This window comes from Solenopsis invicta, chromosome 2 (assembly GCF_016802725.1).
Source record: "Solenopsis invicta isolate M01_SB chromosome 2, UNIL_Sinv_3.0, whole genome shotgun sequence".
NCBI classification, from domain to species: Eukaryota; Metazoa; Arthropoda; class Insecta; order Hymenoptera; family Formicidae; genus Solenopsis; species Solenopsis invicta.
The window spans coordinates 4,689,037-4,707,397 of record NC_052665.1 but is presented as its reverse complement, the minus strand read 5'-3'; the positions used below and the strand labels follow the sequence as shown (position 1 = coordinate 4,707,397).

Genomic DNA, 18,361 nt, shown 5'->3' with positions numbered 1-18,361 from the left:
TGCGACGAAACATCTAAATTTAAGAAAAACTGCTATATACATATATTATAAATACTTAAACTGATTTAGCAATTGTATAACATGTTTTTAATTTATTCCTAATTTGATATAATACATGCTTTCGCTTTACAATAATTTATTATATATAAGATCAAATTTGAATTTTCGTAATTTATACTGTATGTACAAAAGTTATTCCATGGACCAATCACGCGCTGCGATTTCAAATCGTGGGGTCAAACGGGATCACACAGACACGTCAGGAACGTACTATTAAATATAATTGAAGTTTCTTGGAGGGCCCAAGTTTAAAAGAGTTGGAGAATAAAGGAAATTAATTTTTCTTTTTCTGCAAAAAAGTTTGGAGTTTTAATCTCTAAAAATTCGCAGAGCATATATGTTTCCCTTTTTGTCTATTTTAATTGCCGAAGAAAATTCAAGGCATGAAATATGACTTATTATTTTAACAGATATATAAAAAATCAACATCTTTAAATTTGCTCCTTTCCTTCGCTACTAAAAAAAATTCTACAAAATTCTATACAAATTTAAGAAAAGCTACAAAAATCTACACAAAGATGCTAGAATTCGACAGTTACGGAAGCTAAAACGTACAGATTTTTGTAAAGTCTCCTTTTTATAGAAAAATGAAAATAAAAAAAAATAGATGAATTTTAAATATTTTATATTTAACGAGCAAGGAAAAGTTCGTAGCTACGTCACTGCGTAATCTCGCGTCTTTCGCATCTCTCGCATCATTCTCGGTGGTGTACGGCACGGAGCTCGACATTTGTAATTTGATCCCGCCTCGCACGGAACAACGTACAAGGTTTGTCATCACTAACCCGACTTCGAAGAACGCCTCGCGATATCACATCCAATTTCATTTTTCATATCTCTCCACACGTTTCCCATTCTCCCTCTTTCTTTTTCTCTCTCCGTGAAGTTATTCTCTCGTGTACTTTCTCGCTTTGTTCGAAAGCGCAGCTACAAGAAGTGTAAACAAGCGCGTGTATCGACCTAGCAAATTGTCTCAAAAGACACAGGAAGTGAGAGGGAAGGGGAAAAAAAGGCAACCACAGGCGGGCATGTTCACGTCTCGTGTGGTCTCGTGAAGTGAAAGGCCGGAGTTTGGCGCGCATTTTTCGACGCGCATTTACGCGTTTGCGTGATATCAGCCGCGATAGATCGCGGGGAGGTGGGAGAATCGACGGTGAACTGTCATTCCCCCCTTGCCACCCTCACTCACACTACAACCGCACGTTTCCTCTTCCCTTTGCCCCACCCGTGCGTCCTTCCCATTTCCTCCCCACTCCCTGCCAGTATGGCGCCCGTGTTTAAATTCAACGGTCAGAAATAAGGATACTCCCGTTGTGTTCCAGAGCTTTTCAGAGTGATCGTTCCGTACATTCGTTCGGTGTCTTTCCCAAGGGTCGTATCTTTTTGGTACAGGTCAGCGGTGACAATTTCGTGAGAGAATCCTCGGAAGATCCTCTGAAGGAGACGTTACAGCCGTTCGTCAAACATGCCAGGAACAATGGAGCCCTTCATCCAGGTAAGATTCCAAGTTTTTTTGCTTTTGCCTCCCACGAACGCTCTGCGGCGTACATGCTGGAATCGTGACGCAGTTATAATTCACGAATCGTATTCACACACACACACACACACACACGTTTGTGCTTACGCCGATGATTTAAATCTTCTATATTTCCTCATTATTTTTTCCTGATAAATGTTTTTTTGTTATGTTAATCTGGAGATGTAAGATTACCGAATCTTTTGTTAAATTGTTATTGTTAGATTTTTAACATTTTAATATTTGCACAACGTCGTTATGACGGAATTGAATATTATAATAATGTCAAATGGCAAACAGTTTTATGTTATATATATAAATTACTATGTGTGATATATATATATATATATATATATATATATATATAAATTACTATGTGTGTGGTATTACACTCTAAAGTACATTGGTTTTGTTAAACAGCGTATGTTGGAGCGTGCCAAAGCAAGGAGGGAGAAATTGGATGAGCAGTTGTCCAATGCAGGACACAACATTAACACAAGACGAAGTCCTTTAAAAAATACAAATGCTTTGATAGAACAGGCCACAGGTAATCTTTCCAACAAGTTTATTTTATAAACTCTTTTATAAAATCTCAATGATAGTTAAAAATGTATTTAAAATAAATTACAAGGTAAAATTTAGGATTTAAAAGAAATATATTTTATTCATTAGCAGCAGCAGCTGCTGCAACAGCAAATGAAAGTCCAACCAAATCACCAATCAAAGTGACTGCAGTTAGTGCACTCCCTACCAAATCTCCTCGCAAATCTCCATTATCTAAGAATACAATGTCTGAGAATGCACAAGACAATAAGGAGAATGGTCAATTTGAAACGTATAATGCTCGATCCAAGTTGCATAGACTTGGAAAATTGTATTCTGGTAAGTAGTATATTTAAAAAATGAAGTAGATGTATTGAATATTATGTTAAACATTGAAATGTCCTGTCTCTCTTGAATGAATAGACTAAGTTCTCTAGATATCATTTCTGAATCCCCATTAAGTTACTCCCACACGATTTACACAAGGCATATCCATACAAACTCCCTCAAAACTTGTTTCTAATACTGACACATGAATGTGTTTATTCTTAACACATGCAGCATGTATAACATGCTTATACTTTTTCATTTTATATTTACAATTTTTCTTAAATAATTGCATTACATAATTTGTAAAAGAATTCTGTTATTGTAGTCAAATTTTTTCCAAATTTAAATATATTGAAATTTTTTTAAAATTTGTTTAAATTTATATAAAATAAAAAATATTCTTTAATGAATTTTATATTTATATACAACAGAAATAATTAATATGTCATTTCTTCTACAGATGATAGCAATCTTGGGTTAAGTTCACCTATACACAGGACAGAGGAGAAATTTACCGCTGAAGAAAATGTGGAACACAAACCAGTCAGAAGAGGCGCTAGACTGGATAGATTAGCAGCTTTGGCTTCTACAATCAATAATTGGGAGGATGATTTATCTCATCCGACATTAACTACTTCTAAAGTATTTTGAAATATTTAATTTTTGTTTTAATAAAATAATAAATTATCTGCATATTCGATTATGACACACTACTATTTTATAGACCAAGCCAGGAGGTAGCAAAGCAGAAAAGATTCAGGCAAAATTTAACGAACAAGTTAAAAGTGGATTAGAATCACAACCGAGTACAAGTGGCAAAGGAACTGCCAATAATGGAAGGAAGAGCAAAGATTCAAGTCCAGTTAAACAATTAAAATGGGATAAAACCGTATTGGAGAATTTGGTAAGATATATTTTAATTTTATCTTTAAAATATGAAAGACTAGAGCTTCGTAAAATTTTTCATATTGCATTTCATATAAAAAGTATATTAGATTTTCTTTATACTGTTATATTTTTGTTCTCCTGCTCTCCCACTTTTATGTCACTGGAACAAAAAAAGTAGAGATTGAACGATTATATTTGGATAGCTAAAAATATTTACAGGAGGCTCAAGGCTTTAGTCGTACAAAAAGCAATTCTCGTCTCGTGTATGACTATAAGCATTGTTCCCAGGAATCAAACGCCGTTACACGTTTATCACCTAACAAGTTTACGAGCACTACTGCTCAGCAAGCGGAAAAGAAAGGAATTACGCCTGTTAAATCTGATGCTTCACCGATAAGAAAGAAAATGGAAAGTGATGCTGGTGTGATTGCAAGTCCGCCTAACTCCTCTAAAAGCAACGACAGTAAAATTTCAAATACTCCTGAAAATGTTAAAAGCGCGAATACTACTAGCAGTTCTCGATTACCGTCGAGAACTCTGTTTAACGGCTCACCAAAGACTTTGGTCCAACCATCAGGTTCCGTATTAAGTAAAGCTTCGATGTTTGAAGCTAAAAACACGGAGACAAAGGCGAAGGATCCAGCACAAATGTCTCTCGCCGAAAGAATGGCGTTTTTCGAACGAAATAAAGGAGAAGCGTTAATCCCGAAAGCGCCACTTACAATGTCGATACCGCCTAAAAAATTACAAGAAAAGGACAAGCAACTAGGATCTAATGCGGGTGCATATAACTTTTAACTCTAAATATATTTATACAATTGAAATATCCAATAAAATATAATATAATATTACATCCTTTAGAGTCATCTCCAAGAAACGACGTTCCGAGCAGAACAGTTCATGAACAACGTGCGTTGTTCGAGCAAGGCAATAAAAATAAAGTAGAGGAAATGGAGAGTCACATTTTACAAGTTACTCACGCCGAGAGACAGCGCGAATTGAACATGTTACGCTCACGGTTTAATTCTAATAAGGAAATTGCTCGTACTGCCGCTAGATCTTGCGTTCGAACGAGCGAAAGCAGCGAAGGGGGTGGTAAACCATCCTCGCCAAAGAATTCGCCTGTTTGCCCAGTGAAACCAACTCCTGCTCCTGTAAGATTAAGTTACTTCACATATAGGAGAGTCGCGCGATTTTTTTTTCTTTTCCTTATAGATATGGTATGGTAATAAATGTTCCTGGCGTAATATAATAAATTTATATATTTTATTTATTGTAGGATCATATTGCCCTGCCTCCGCCGCCACCGCCACTACCACATCCAGAAATCATATCATATCACAGTAAATCTTCTGTGAAAAGACAAGGTATGTAAAAAAAGCATTTTTCTTTTATGCTTCTTCTATTATAATATTTAATGATTTTTTATCTTTTTGTAGGTATCGGAAGTCCACCCAAAGTTCAACATTTCAATACAACATCTGACATCAAACGTATCCGCGTATGTCCTCCGAAACAAGGATCCCTTTATCCAAATCTGTCTGATATTGACGTTACTGAAAGCGAAAGTGATACAGAATTCACTGTTGATAGTAGTGAACCTGTAACAGCTACTCTCGACGAGAATACTGAAACCGAGACAGCCTCTGAAGCGGATTATTATGTTCGAGTAAAATAATTTAAAATCTAAATGTATACACACACACATATATGTAAAGAAATAATTTATGCAATTCTTTAATTTTTTGCAGCATGATGAAACTGATCAGGAAACTGAAACTGAAAGTGAAAGTGAACAAAATTCAACTGTCGGGCGTACGAGTTTTGGACGTAGTATCTTACATGAACTCGACGAGCGTTCTATGTTTAATAAAAAGGTATATAGAATTAATGTCAATTGAGTTATTGCAGATTATTAAATATACATTTGATATATTTTATGCTTCTTTGTTACAATTACAGAGATGTATAGAACCGGATCCAGACAGCACAACAACAGACATTTCAGTACTCGATGAAATGGATCAATATTTAGATGAATGTCTCGATGAAGAATTAGATAATGATGTAAGAGAAGAAGGTCCAACACCACCTAAAGTAAATAGAGGTGGCGAACAGTCGATTGCATACAATAAATATCGTTCGCCTTTAAAAGATTCAGATAAACTAGAGGATGGTAGCAAACGTACACCATTGGTACGCACTGTTAGTGCGTATAGACGACAACAATCTCAAGTAAGGTGTTCAATGTCTTTAATTGATGTGGAAAAGAAAAACTATAACACTATTATAATTTCAGTTGGCTAAGCTTAATTCAGCGACGAGACACGAATCGAGTTCAGCGTCTGCAGAAAAACATGAGAACGAAACCGTATTAGTTGAGCTCAAAGTGAAGAAGTTGTTAGATGAAGTATCAACGCAACAAAAAAAGATAGAGGAAGCCAGCAAGGCTTTAAATTTATGCCACTCCACGGTGGAATTTAACGGCAGCAGTGAGCACGTCGGAGGGGAATGGGCTCTACTCATTGCTAGTAAATTTTTATTTTTATATAAGCTTTGTGCATAATTTTGATATTAATAAAATTTAATATCAATGTTAATACGTAAAATATTGTACTAGTTATAGAAACTGTTATAGAAAATATTTCTTTTTCTATTTAGCGCATAAACGCAAAGCTGCACTCAATGAAGTGCAAAGATTAAAAAGAGAAGGTACTCTGAGACCTGCCAAGGCAGGCTCAGCCGAAGTGCAAGGAAGTGGTTCGTTGACTATTTCGGCTATTACATTACCGCTCAGACAGGAATATTTCCGAAACATGGGCATGAGTGAGTATAATGTAGTGAAGTTTTACGTTACTTTTTCATGCAAAACACGAAATTTAAAATAATTTTACAAATTGTTACAGATACGTATCTTCATTGCACATGCCTTATATATTACCTAGGAGAGGTAGTCGCTACTCAAGCGGCGACCGCCGAACCAGGCGATGCCTGCATTTGCTTCACTTCGATGCTGAAGCTTGAAGATTTGCACAGCGATTTCAAACTTCAAGTCGAAGTATACACCTTACAAACCCAGCCAAAGTATTTGCCACATGAAAAGAAATATCATATCAATTATAATGCAAAAGTAAGTTTAGAAGCAGGATCCTTCTTACTTTTTTAAAATCTAAAGTAAGATACACTATAAATACGTAATAGCGGGTCAGATTTAATGTTGAGTCCATTTGCAGGCGGTCAATAAGACACCAAAGAAAAAAAATCAGTTTGTAATGCCGAATATACAGAGTCCAGCAGGTCCAAACGCAATCAGGTCACCTGCTTTCGAATTATCTGGGACTACGACTATTACTCTAAATGACATAAATCGCGACCAATTTACTCTACTATGCGGGGTACGTGTATGACTGAGATTCTTAAAATGCTAACATGTGTATATTTTCCTCATACATAATGTGCATTTTTTGTTTAGATGTCGTCACATTCTCCTCTGGAAGGACATCTGCGAATGCGTATATTGCGTAAACTTTCAGTATCAGTGGAACATCGCGGATTTTTGACGATCTTTGAGGATATTACGAACTTGGGTGCTTGGCGTCGAACATGGTGTTGGCTTAAAGATGCGAAACTCTACTATTGGGTACACCCTGAAGACGAACACAAGAGAGATCCAATAGGACAGATTGACTTGGAAGGTAACTTTACTTTTCATTTTTTGTTATTGTAATTTCTATATATTACTTTTACACGATTATTATTGATTTCTGTGATATCACAACTACAGGTGTAATTACAAAGTATGTACAATTTGTAAATCGAGAAAAATATGCTCGTCCGTTCACATTTTTACTCGAAGTATCGAGACCTGCACAACCTGGTGACACTAATAATCTGATTATGAAGACAAATGGAACTAAAACTATAATTGAGTACGTATCTTTGCTTTCCGGTTCTATTATTATTAATGTATTTGGAAAATGTATTAGAATACAATTTTTTTAAATTCTGTGTTCACAGATACTTTTTATTAGCTGACACGAAAGAAGAAGGATTACAATGGATGGCGAAATTAAATAAAACTTTAAACCTAATCAGAGCATGGGGACCAAATAGAAATTTAGTTTACAAGACTTAAAATAAGTATAAATCGGTTTTACAAGAAACGTATTTATTTACGTTCATGTTGATTTGTGATAGGAGTCATACGTATTATAATTAAGTCTCCATATAAGTAACATATATTGTGGTAAAGCAAATTAGATTTTTCTTTGTTTTATTGTGGTAAAGCTTTTTAAATCATTTGTGGAAGAATCATGCGTATGCATAATACGTGATGCATCGCTCATCGGAATATATAAGATTAAATATATGATTTAATGATTTAAATCGTATATATTTAATCTTATATATTCCGATGAACGATACATCGCGTATTCGTGCATACGTATGATTCCTATCACAAGAAATTTGTATATAGGCTAATCGTAGGAAATTAGTATTTACTAATGTATGTACTAATATTATTTAAGAGATATTTATATATGTAAAATTACGAGTTTATACATTAATATTAGCAATAATATTATTAACAATAATAATTAAATATATACACTCTGATTCAAAACTACTATTGCATTAAAATTGATGTATTAATTGATATTTCACGTTTTTATAATGAATTATATCTTTTGTATCGTAAAAAGAAAAACGATTCTTGCCCTCATCCCAAAATCTGTAAATGATCTATAGTTCGTGGTAGATTTCCAGATAAAATTTTGATTGATTTCATATCGTAATATAAAATTATTAATCAAGATATTCCGCATATTTTTAGTGTGTGTCTTAATATATATGGTCTGATTTTTTAAATATTTTTTGTATAAAATATACGTATATATAAACATATATGATACATAAAATTATAAAGAGAGATCTACTCCGAATTTCAACATGGATTATAAATCGTTACATTAGAGTAAGTGTATAGTTTATAAAAATATTTTGTAATATCTATTCATATGATTCTGATAAAACAGGTTTGACAAACATATTCAATATTACGTCCACTTTATATGGTCTATAATTTGCGTGAGAAGATTACTATTATTATTCTATTCATAAAATTTTGTGTACAATATAAATTACAATTAAAAATTAAGATATAAGAAATGTATAAATGTAAATTTCTATGTTGAAACGCGAATTGTAGATCGTTCAAAGTGGACTTTATTGATACAGAAAGCACCACACATGGTAAACAATCATAGGGAGATTTCAGTATGTATACAAGTTTATTTGCACGAATTGTCTTCTGTTATAGATAGATAGATATAGATAAGTGTGTAAAAAAAAGAAGAAAGGGAGTTGCGCCGATAAGAAACACAAATATCGCGGTGCCTCAATGAGTGCTGCATCGTCGCCTTGCTGGGAAGACAGTTGGGAGGACGTCTCTCGTTCAAAGTGTTTGTTCAAAGTGGCAGTTTCGAGAAACTGAATAATACATATTTCCAGTTGCGAGTAAGCACGCGTTTCACTTGCGGGAGATGCGAATGCGTGGCTCGTTTAACGCGATGTTTACGCGAATGCATCGAAGAGAAAAAATAGTATTGAACGATTTTTATAATTTTATTAATAATTTTATATTTTATATATATCTACTTGTTTTACATAGCCTATTCGCAGACGCGTTGCTCTGTACGAAGACTATATCTTGGTTTTAGAGCAAAGTTGCGAAGCGTATTAGCAAATTCAGTTCAATTACGCGATCGTAATCGCGATTTTGAGGAATGCGCGCTGATCTCACGGTGTTCTCTCTTTGCAAGATACCGTGATCAATATTGCAAAACTCGCGAAAACGAATCGGCCAGAGAGGAACGATCGCACGGAACGATCGTTCTCGACCTCAGGCCAGCCGTTCGCATCGGTGAATCGCGTGCCTCGCAGTGTCGTACAATTAAAAGTATCCTAATTTGTGTGTAATTACACGAGCGTATACATCGATGACTTAAGAGATGATGTGAACTTGAGTCCTTGAGCCCGCTTACTAAGCGACGAGATTGATAGTCGGATGGAATCCGTTCTCGTCCGCGGTGTAATCGACCCTGCAATTACAAAGATATTCGAAAATTAGTTTCAATAAACTAGACGTTCCCGAACAATGCGAACATTCAGTAGACGCAAAATTTTTAGAATTTGTGATTATTTTGGCGATTTAAAAAAAAATCATTATTAGATGATTCATTATTTGTCTCACAGAATGATGTGATTTTAAGCAATGTATGAATATATATTTTCATTTTTTAAATGGCTTTGTATTGCACGTTACATAAAATTATAAATTGAATTCTATCACATGATGGATCATCTAAGATAAATTAAAAAAAAAATATATATATATATAATATTATACATATCACAAAATATATAAACATAAAAAATTCTAAAAAGTTATCTAGAAATATAGAATTTTAAGATATAAATTTTACGTGAATTATAGATTGCTCAAGTTTTTAATGATTAAATTAAATTTTTCTGGATTCTAGATTGAGCTAACAATAAGTAAATGTTTTATGTTCATCTAAAGAACAATTTCTTTGAAACTTCAGAGAATCTTCAGTTTTAAGAGAATACACATGTATATAAAATACGCGCGCATAAAAATACAGAGAATTTATATTCTAATGATAGAATTTTATTGATAATTGCAGGTTTCTAAAGTGATCTCACCTATACGTGTGTCCGTCCGGCGAGACGTAACTGAAGCTACCGACGACGCTGATAGCTTCGTTCTCGGAGCCCTCGTTCTTCAGCTCCATCGTCTCTTCTCTCTTCTGGCCGTCACTCTGCTCATAACTGAAATGGTACCCACCTACCCCTATGTTGTTCGACTCCTCCTGCTTCACGATCGTGATATCGTTTGGATTGCCTTGCGGCGCCGCGAAAACGCCAGCTATGAGCGCCAGAATAACGAACACCTGCGTGACGAAGACAAAAAAATTATTTTGCTAAGAGACCAGAGGTAAGAACGAGCTTTCTCCGTCGCGTTCTATCAAACTAATCAAATATACTTTTTAATAAAATCATTTACGAAATAAGGTAGTATGAGCATCTTACAGCTTTGAATGAAAATGGAACTCTTAATGATGTTAGTGAAAACTACCAACAGCCGGAGGCTACTGAATAACACTTTGAAGTATCATATTATCTTTTGTTATGTCAGAAATGCCGGAAATAAAAAGTCCTACTTTATTTCGTTAAATGGCTTAACATTTAAATTTATTTAACGTAAGATTTCTTTTTCTCCGAATGTGTTGTTGATGGGTTACTGCAAAAATCGACCTGCGCGGTAACCAGGAAGCAAAGCCTGACCACTAATATCGACTTGCTACCTGGATAGCTGTGTCGAAAATTCGGTTGTTTCTCAGAACCTGACCTTTGGACAGCGAGTATTATATTATTGTATTGCGAAATTAATCCGAGGTATATCCCGAACGGAACAACGGATTGCTTTCTTCGGATCTACATGAAGTATCGAAGATCCTAATCTCAATAATTTTGATCATAGAGATGATCGCCTGTTAATGGAATTATCGAATCATCTGAAATTTTTTCGAATTACATAAGATCATAAAATGAAAGTTTCTCGCGAACTGAACGCAATAAGTAAACACGAATCCTACGAATCACTTAAAAATACTTGACCCGCATTTGCAAGATCTCGATTCGAGGTTTGTTTAATTAATATTTCATTTCGAATATCGGAAGGTCGCTCTGTTCGATTTTGCCTCTGAAATCAAAAAGAGACAAGAGAGACAGGAATGTACTCCAAATTGATCATCGAAATCGATATATCCTGCAGACATTCTCTCCCGCTGTGTCTATCACGCCGCGAACGTCGAGTGTGCGTAATCCCACGCGCGCACAAATGTCACAAATCCTCTTCACTTTCACTGTTGCGCAAAAATTGGGTGGTTGATGCGTCCGTTTCGAAGGAGAACCGGGCCCGAAGAAAATCGGTGGTGAAACCCTTACGGGATTCCTCGATTTCTTCTGCCCGACCCTTCCCGACCCTACCCGAAAGATCCAAAGAAGAGCGATCACGTCGCGCCGATCAAATTTCGACTGTATCTCTTGTGACAAAGGAACGTTTGGCAACCCGCATATTTAAAAAATTCTGAATCTTTGTGCACAAATAGAGAAATTTTTCCGTAACACAAAAATATCTTTTGTTCGTGCCCGTTTTCAGTTTTAGGGGATGAAACACCGTTTAGAAAAAATTCGGTTTTTTTCAAAAAGGTGTTTCACCCCCTAAAACGGGCACAAATAAAAGATATTTTTGTGTTTCGGAAAAACTCCTCTATTTGTACACAAAGTATCAGAATTTTTCGAATATGCAGGTTGCCAAACGTTCCTCGCGAGACCGCCACCCACCGTCTTCATCGCGCCAGGATGATCTCTCTCGTGGTCGAACGATCTGCGAACGATCCCGAAAACGGCCCTTCGTCCTTAAACGACGACCGATACGTAGATACCAGGGGATCTCTCGTTGCATCTGCCTTTATATAGGCGGAAAATCGCGGTGCCGCGTATTGCACATCCCCCCACTTGCATGGTGTAGCGCCAGCAACAGCCCCCGACGGATTCGCGGATGAGTTTCTCCCGCGGCGGGATGCATCCGCGATGCAAGTCGCCGTTAGACGCTGTTAGACGCTGCGACTCTGTTTGCAGACTGTCTTGCTGATTGTGATTTGTGCTGCATTTGCTGCATGAATCACTTTGTTTCGCAGATCTTGCTGTAAAAATGCACTAAAATTGGAAACAATTTCATGTTTTCGAAAAAAGGGAATCTTGGAGTTTAAAATATAATTATTTCTCCTTTGAATTATATATATGTCGATGTTAATTCATTGTATTTAGTTACAAGATTTGGAGTGAAAAACTAGGATAGCTTACAGCAGCTTCTGCCTTTTTTGCAAATTCACTGCATCACGTCGCTCCATCGCGTCTCATGTTAATCGAGCTTCGAAGCGTAAACACAGAAATGCAAATTTGATTATAATTGGCGGCAATCAGCTGTAATTTACGTGCGGTTGACACTAACGAACGACGGAATAACGGCAGCTGCCTCGCAGTTAATATTGTCCGCGCGTAATCGTAATCGTTACGATACCGAGAATCCCGATACATACGGGTATAAGCCAGCGTGCCGATCGTAAAGATATAAATATCAGTCAAACAAACGCGATTTAAAATGATGAGCTTATTATATAAGCCATTAATTTTCCACGCGCAAATAAAAATGCCATTTACTATAAGTGTGCTTATACCGAGGACGATGAAGGCGTGACGGAAACCTAACGACGCTCCTCATCTGCCTTGTTCTTACGCGGCATTAATGATATTTACCAATGCAACAACGTTATCACGCGACGCTTGTGCGTTTTGCGTTTACGACGTGCATGCTGTTAATATGTGCATGTACTTACGCGTATTTACAACAACTCCGTGTACAATTATACGTCGAATTAGACGGCATCGATACGCTGCCGCGCCACACGAAGATGCCTTCGATATCGTGCTGGTACACGTTGCGCAACGCGTCCCTCTCATTCCGAGAAAGACCGGGAACACGCGCTCGCGTACCTATTTGTGTGCATTTATGCACGTACCGCTGTTCATTCAGGTGCATCGCGAAATGACGCCTCGAAACATTTTCCGCGCGTAGGAATCCGCGCGAATCATTGTCAAGGGCGACTCGGCTGCACAAAGGCGATTGTTCCCGTTTCTCATATTACAATGCGACGGCTTCGCTCGCCGCGTATGATCTTCATCCGTCTCGCGCCAGTGCCACAAGCTCAGGCTGATTTTATGAATTAACCGCGCCTCCACCGTTCTCTCCCTGTCTGAAATCTATCATTGACTTCAGATGTAAACCAGCTTTCGTTGCCCACGCGTCCGCGAAGGTGCAACGCGAGAGAATGTACGTTTTATATAAATTTAATAGTCATTTTTAATTGTCGTGACAGGTTCTCTCTTAATCTCAATCTAATTTGGTAATCTTGCACCGAGAGAAAAAATTCCTAAATTTGAATAAATGTTTGTTTGAATAGTTGCAATGAAATATTTACTTTGTTACATAAATATTTGCTTTCGTTGTCCACGCGACGGCGAACGTGCAACGCGAGAGAATGTACATTTTATATAAATTTAATAGTCATTTTTAATTCTTAATCTCAATCTAATTTAGTAATCTTGCACCGAGAGAAAAAAATTCCTAAATTTGAATAAATATTTGTTTAAATAGTTACAATGAAATATTTACTTCGTTACCTAAACATTTGATGAATATAAGAAAAAAGATAGTTGAATTAAATTAATGGTTCTTATATTAAATGAATATTTATTAGAATTTAGTAATTTTTCCTCTCAGTATGCGGACTTCAGCATCTTTTTGTCCTGGACCATGGAATTGTTCAGTCCTCAGTCATTTTTTTTTTTTTTTCTTTGCATACGACTCGAACAAGGCCATGGTCGTGCACAGGACGCACCGTGCACGGGATGCTTCGTGCACCTGGAGCGCGTCCTCTTCGCCCGATCTCGACCCGAAAATGTGAAAGCCAAAAACTCTCCGGATGGCTCGCGGATTCCTGCGCTGCGACGCGATGCGGCGGTTTCATCGCGCGTATTGGCCGTAGGCGACGTTACATTACGCGCGACCAAAACGTCCTTGGTCATTGTGACATTTGGTTTTCTCGAAGTTGTACGCGCGCCGGAGGAAAGTTGGTGACGTAACTACCGGTGACCTTGCCATTTCAGAAGATGCGACGGCTTGAGAAGCGCTTGAGGAACACGCCTCCGGCCCCGCGGCGCCTCCTCTCGCGTTGATAATGTTTTTTTTCTTTTTCGCTCCTCTCCCCCCCTCTCTCATAGCTCTCCCCTCCCCCCTCCCTCGTTTCATCTACTCTTTCTCTTTCGGGCGAGACATCTGTTTCTTTATACGAATACGCCTAATCCTTGGACATCCCCGGATTTTTGGATATTAATTAACATTGTCGACTTTGATACCAGAAAAATCTTCGGCTTATTTTTAAATTTACATTGCTACAAATATCCAAGCAGAACAGAATGTCATCATGACGTCAAAATGATTATTAAAATATATAAAATTATTTCTTTATTTAAATATGTAATACGTTTCACGGTCTTATATGTAGGTGTATTATTTATATTAATTATTAAAATTAAATTAAAAATTTGTTCATCAATTACAATTCACTTTTACGTCATTTCGACGTTATTGTGAGTTAAATTCTCGATAGCGTTGATGCAGCTTCTCGTTGCAGCGGGAGAATCTCTGGAAGATAACGACGATATCGTAACAATCGAATGCATCACGCTCGCCTGAGTCCTTTTCTTTAGACGGACAATGTTGCTTCGACATAACGTGATTTTACCTGTCGCTCCGATGCAAAAACTGTCTGTGCCGTACAGAGGACGTTCTAATGTCGAAACGACTCCCATCTTTTCGTTTTTACGCTTTTTGTACGTGAGAAAGTCAGTGCTCGTCACGATTCGCGACCGTAAACGCAGACTGCGATGATTATACATCGATTATGCAAAGATCACGAAGATTCTTTCTCTCCCTCTCTCTCTCTCTCTTTGTTTGTGCTGAATTCCGCGACCCATTTACATACGACAATCATGACGAGAAATTCGTGATTATTAATTTAGAAGAAATTCTTCGGGCATCATATTACTTTGTAATGTTATTGTATTGTTACCCTTCAACTGGGCTCCAATTTGAAGACTCAGGCGAATTTTCAGTTTTTAATTATTCTGCCTCGAATTCGGACACGTCAAGGAAAAGAGAGGCTTGTGGAACATCATTTCGTTTTTTTACAATAACTCAGTAAAAATTAACGCGACACAATTCTAAGTAACGCCAGTTTATTAGCCATCAAGTTCTACCAATCATTTTATAGGTAGAAGTTCATCGAGCATGTAGAACGAACGTAATTTACAATTGATTTATTGAAAAGGGAAAAAAGGATGCGTTTGTGAAATAATAGGAGGATCGTGGAATACTAACAACTCATGAATGGCATTTTTATTTATAAAAAAAAAAACATAAATTAATGATCTTTCGTAGATTATACATAAAAAGTGCGACAAAACAAGATGTAACGAACGTTTCATAAAATATGTCATTAAAAAAATTTTCTTTTAAACAATGTTTTGGTTTAAAACGTGTTTTAAATGACACTTAAAACTTTTCAAAGTAATTTCTTTGCTTCTAATAAACGTTATACGACGTCTACAAGATAAGATTGTAATGTCGCAAGAGAGATGCACATGGCAGACAACCATATTCCACAATTACAGCCCATATATAACATGACTTTATTTGTCGGATTCATTCACACATTACGACACGCAATAAATTCAATAATATTATTGGAAATTCATATTCAAGGCACTTCAGTTAAATTAAAGTTAAAAATTAATGTGTAACTTCTCAAAATTACGTAAGGTGTACACCTGTAAAAATTTCTGCCACCTGCAAAATTGATATTCAGCTTCTATAAAAATACAGCGAACACTAATGACCAGTGAACATCCTATAATATCTACGTAGACTGTAATGAAGTAATTTTAACGGTTGCTCTTAGAATGTAACTCGAATTATACGAGATGATATTCCATCACCCCGAATATTCCACGACCGCATTCCTTCCTCTACGAAAAAAAAAGTGAAAAATATCTCGTGACAAATAATTACGAAATCGTATTCTGGAGTGTTGGGAGAATGTACTGCGGACTAGGAAATAAATAGCAAAAAGAAAACGTTGGATTACGTAGGGTTAATTCTCCTTCAGGCAGGCACTTTCAATTTTCGGCACAACTTTCGCGAAGCTCTTTGAAAACCACGATTTCTCTGTACATCACTATGCATCAAGTAAATATTCGCGCATGTACACACACGCTCGTACACATCCAGAGATGACTCTCATAGAAACGAGCGAACTTACAATCGTAATCGATATTGCCTATGCGATGAGCAACATCTTTAAAGTGCGCGGATTGTCTAATTGCATGCGTAAGCGCAAGTCATTTTATTTTGCTTTAGTAAGGAGTCTTATTTGATTTCTTGCGTCACCACAAAACTGTTACATCTATTAGAAAACTTCGCTATTTAATTAATCATCTGTCAAGGTTTTGCTTCATTAGTGTCGTCATGAGACGCTCATGATTAATCAAGCAACGCGCAGACTTTAATCTTCAGATGTTCGAGTAACCGAAAAACACATTAAAAAATGATTTTTTAATTAAAAAGTCTAGAGGGAAAGTCGAATACAAATCGGATACAATGTTTTGCATCGTGTCTAAGTATGCCATAGATAGAATTCGCACTAGCGAAGATGAATAAATCAGTGTCTAGCAAAAAGCGAACTTCGCGTCGTCGCGTCGGCGTTCGCAAACGATTAAGTTACAACGAAGTCTCGTTAACTTTATAATAATGTGTCATGAGACAGCGCGTAACGTAATGAAATAGGTACAAGCAATATATATTGAAATGTCAACTTGAAGACGTCACGATTTCCATAGAGAACGAATTTCACCCTCCTCCGCGGGGGGTCGGTAATGAATGATTTACGAGGGGGCGCGGCGCGCAAATAGTATATATTGCGAATGGAAGACCTTTTCTGCCTTAGCCAGGCATCACGTGCGGGGTTACAACCTTAAATTCCAAGTAAGGACGCGCGATGTTAAATTCTAGACAAATCTATCTGTCGAAATGCCTATAATATTGCATTAACGTCAAAATTATGCAATGGATGCGCAGGCTCTTCGGTCAGGGCGAGGAAAACGCATGCCTGCAGTCCCCCCCTCCCCCTTACGTTCTTATACAGGATTTCTCAAAAATCCTTGTAACTGCTTAGCAGTTGTGAATGCATAACAGTTTTTATCTATCAACTTTTACATTTAAGGTTATAAAATTTTGATAATTAAAGCTTGTTATATGTTATATTTCCAAAAGAATTATATATTTTTTTAAGTGATACATTGAGAAAAAATTTGATCAAATTTTTCAACTTGACCATTCAAAAAAATGTTTTACTAACGTAGGTAAATTTCTAGATGTCACAATAAAAATTTATTGCATTTATTTGTATCTGTTAAAATATTATTTGTCATATATAGAATTTGCAGTAGCAACATTTTTAGCAATTTTTTAAAAAAATTTTAATCTCATTGCCAATTATAACAAGTATAATTGAGTTTAACATGAATAGACGCTACAGAAAAATTTCATTTCTAAATTTCACAAACCAGATATAAATTCTGTCTCTATTATTTAAATTGGTTAAACACCAATCACAATGGTTATTTCTTAAATGCATTTATCTACCTTAGTTAATTTTTTTTCAGCCAAAAAATTGTGACTGCACATGCAAGACCATTTTTTTTTGAGTGATTAAATTTCTTCCGTTTAAGCATTTATATATTTAACTTAAATACATAAATACTTAAACTGAAGAAATTTAATCAAGTTGAAAAATTTAGTCAAATTAACAACTTTTTCTTATTGTACATTTCTACCATTAAAAAAAAATTATATATCTTTCATAAAGCAACGGTAGAGATTAACGAAATGAATTTTGGCGCTGGACAACTCATCAGCCTCGATTTTCAGAAACGCAAATGAGAGATTCCCGCCTGATCACTGGTTGTACGCCCATCGCTCGGAGCGTTCCAATAAAATTCGTGAAGCTGCGAAACCGTTTACCTTTAATGAACCATTGACATCCTTTCTCTCTCTCTCTCTCTCTCTCTCTCTTTTCCAGCCACTTTTAACGCTGCTGGTGTACATTTAATAATGACTCCTCGAAGGATCGGCGACGTACCATTTGCGTGCATCTTAGATGCGTTGCAAACAAAGTTCTAGGGATTCAGGAGGATTTAGCGGGTCAATTCCAAGAGGGAAAGAGAGAAAGAACAAGAGAGATGTGAGCTTGCGATGAT

The 18,361-nt window shown here is 36.4% G+C and overlaps 2 protein-coding genes across 5 annotated transcripts; one reads left to right on the top strand and one right to left on the bottom strand.

The window, feature by feature from the left end:
- The first annotated feature begins 731 nt into the window (after nt 1-731).
- Nucleotides 732-7,944, top strand: LOC105199020 (anillin). 4 transcript variants are annotated; one of them, XM_011165915.3, is made up of 19 exons: nt 732-829; nt 1,383-1,555; nt 1,997-2,123; nt 2,249-2,458; nt 2,910-3,091; nt 3,174-3,353; nt 3,557-4,118; nt 4,199-4,491; nt 4,617-4,704; nt 4,777-5,006; nt 5,089-5,214; nt 5,300-5,572; nt 5,637-5,868; nt 5,999-6,163; nt 6,244-6,467; nt 6,571-6,732; nt 6,810-7,032; nt 7,122-7,266; nt 7,355-7,943. In XM_011165915.3, exons 2-19 carry the CDS (start codon nt 1,526-1,528, stop codon nt 7,470-7,472), a joined length of 3,570 nt encoding a protein of 1,189 aa, XP_011164217.2. In that variant the 5' UTR covers nt 732-829; nt 1,383-1,525; the 3' UTR covers nt 7,473-7,943. The 4 variants fall into 4 exon arrangements, with proteins under 4 accessions (XP_011164217.2, XP_025988888.2, XP_011164216.2 ...); XM_026133103.2 differs by lacking the exon at nt 732-829 and having other exon boundaries at nt 1,229-1,555; nt 2,252-2,458; nt 7,355-7,944; XM_011165914.3 differs by lacking the exon at nt 732-829 and having other exon boundaries at nt 1,231-1,555.
- Nucleotides 7,945-8,609: 665 nt separating this feature from the next.
- LOC105199134 (endocuticle structural glycoprotein SgAbd-5) lies at nt 8,610-11,912 on the bottom strand. Its single transcript, XM_011166091.3, has 3 exons — nt 11,768-11,912; nt 10,064-10,311; nt 8,610-9,438 (listed from the first exon to the last, which is right to left on the bottom strand). The coding sequence occupies exons 1-3, from the start codon at nt 11,774-11,776 to the stop codon at nt 9,381-9,383; spliced, it is 315 nt and encodes a 104-aa protein (XP_011164393.2). The 5' UTR covers nt 11,777-11,912; the 3' UTR covers nt 8,610-9,380.
- Nucleotides 11,913-18,361: the final 6,449 nt, after the last annotated feature.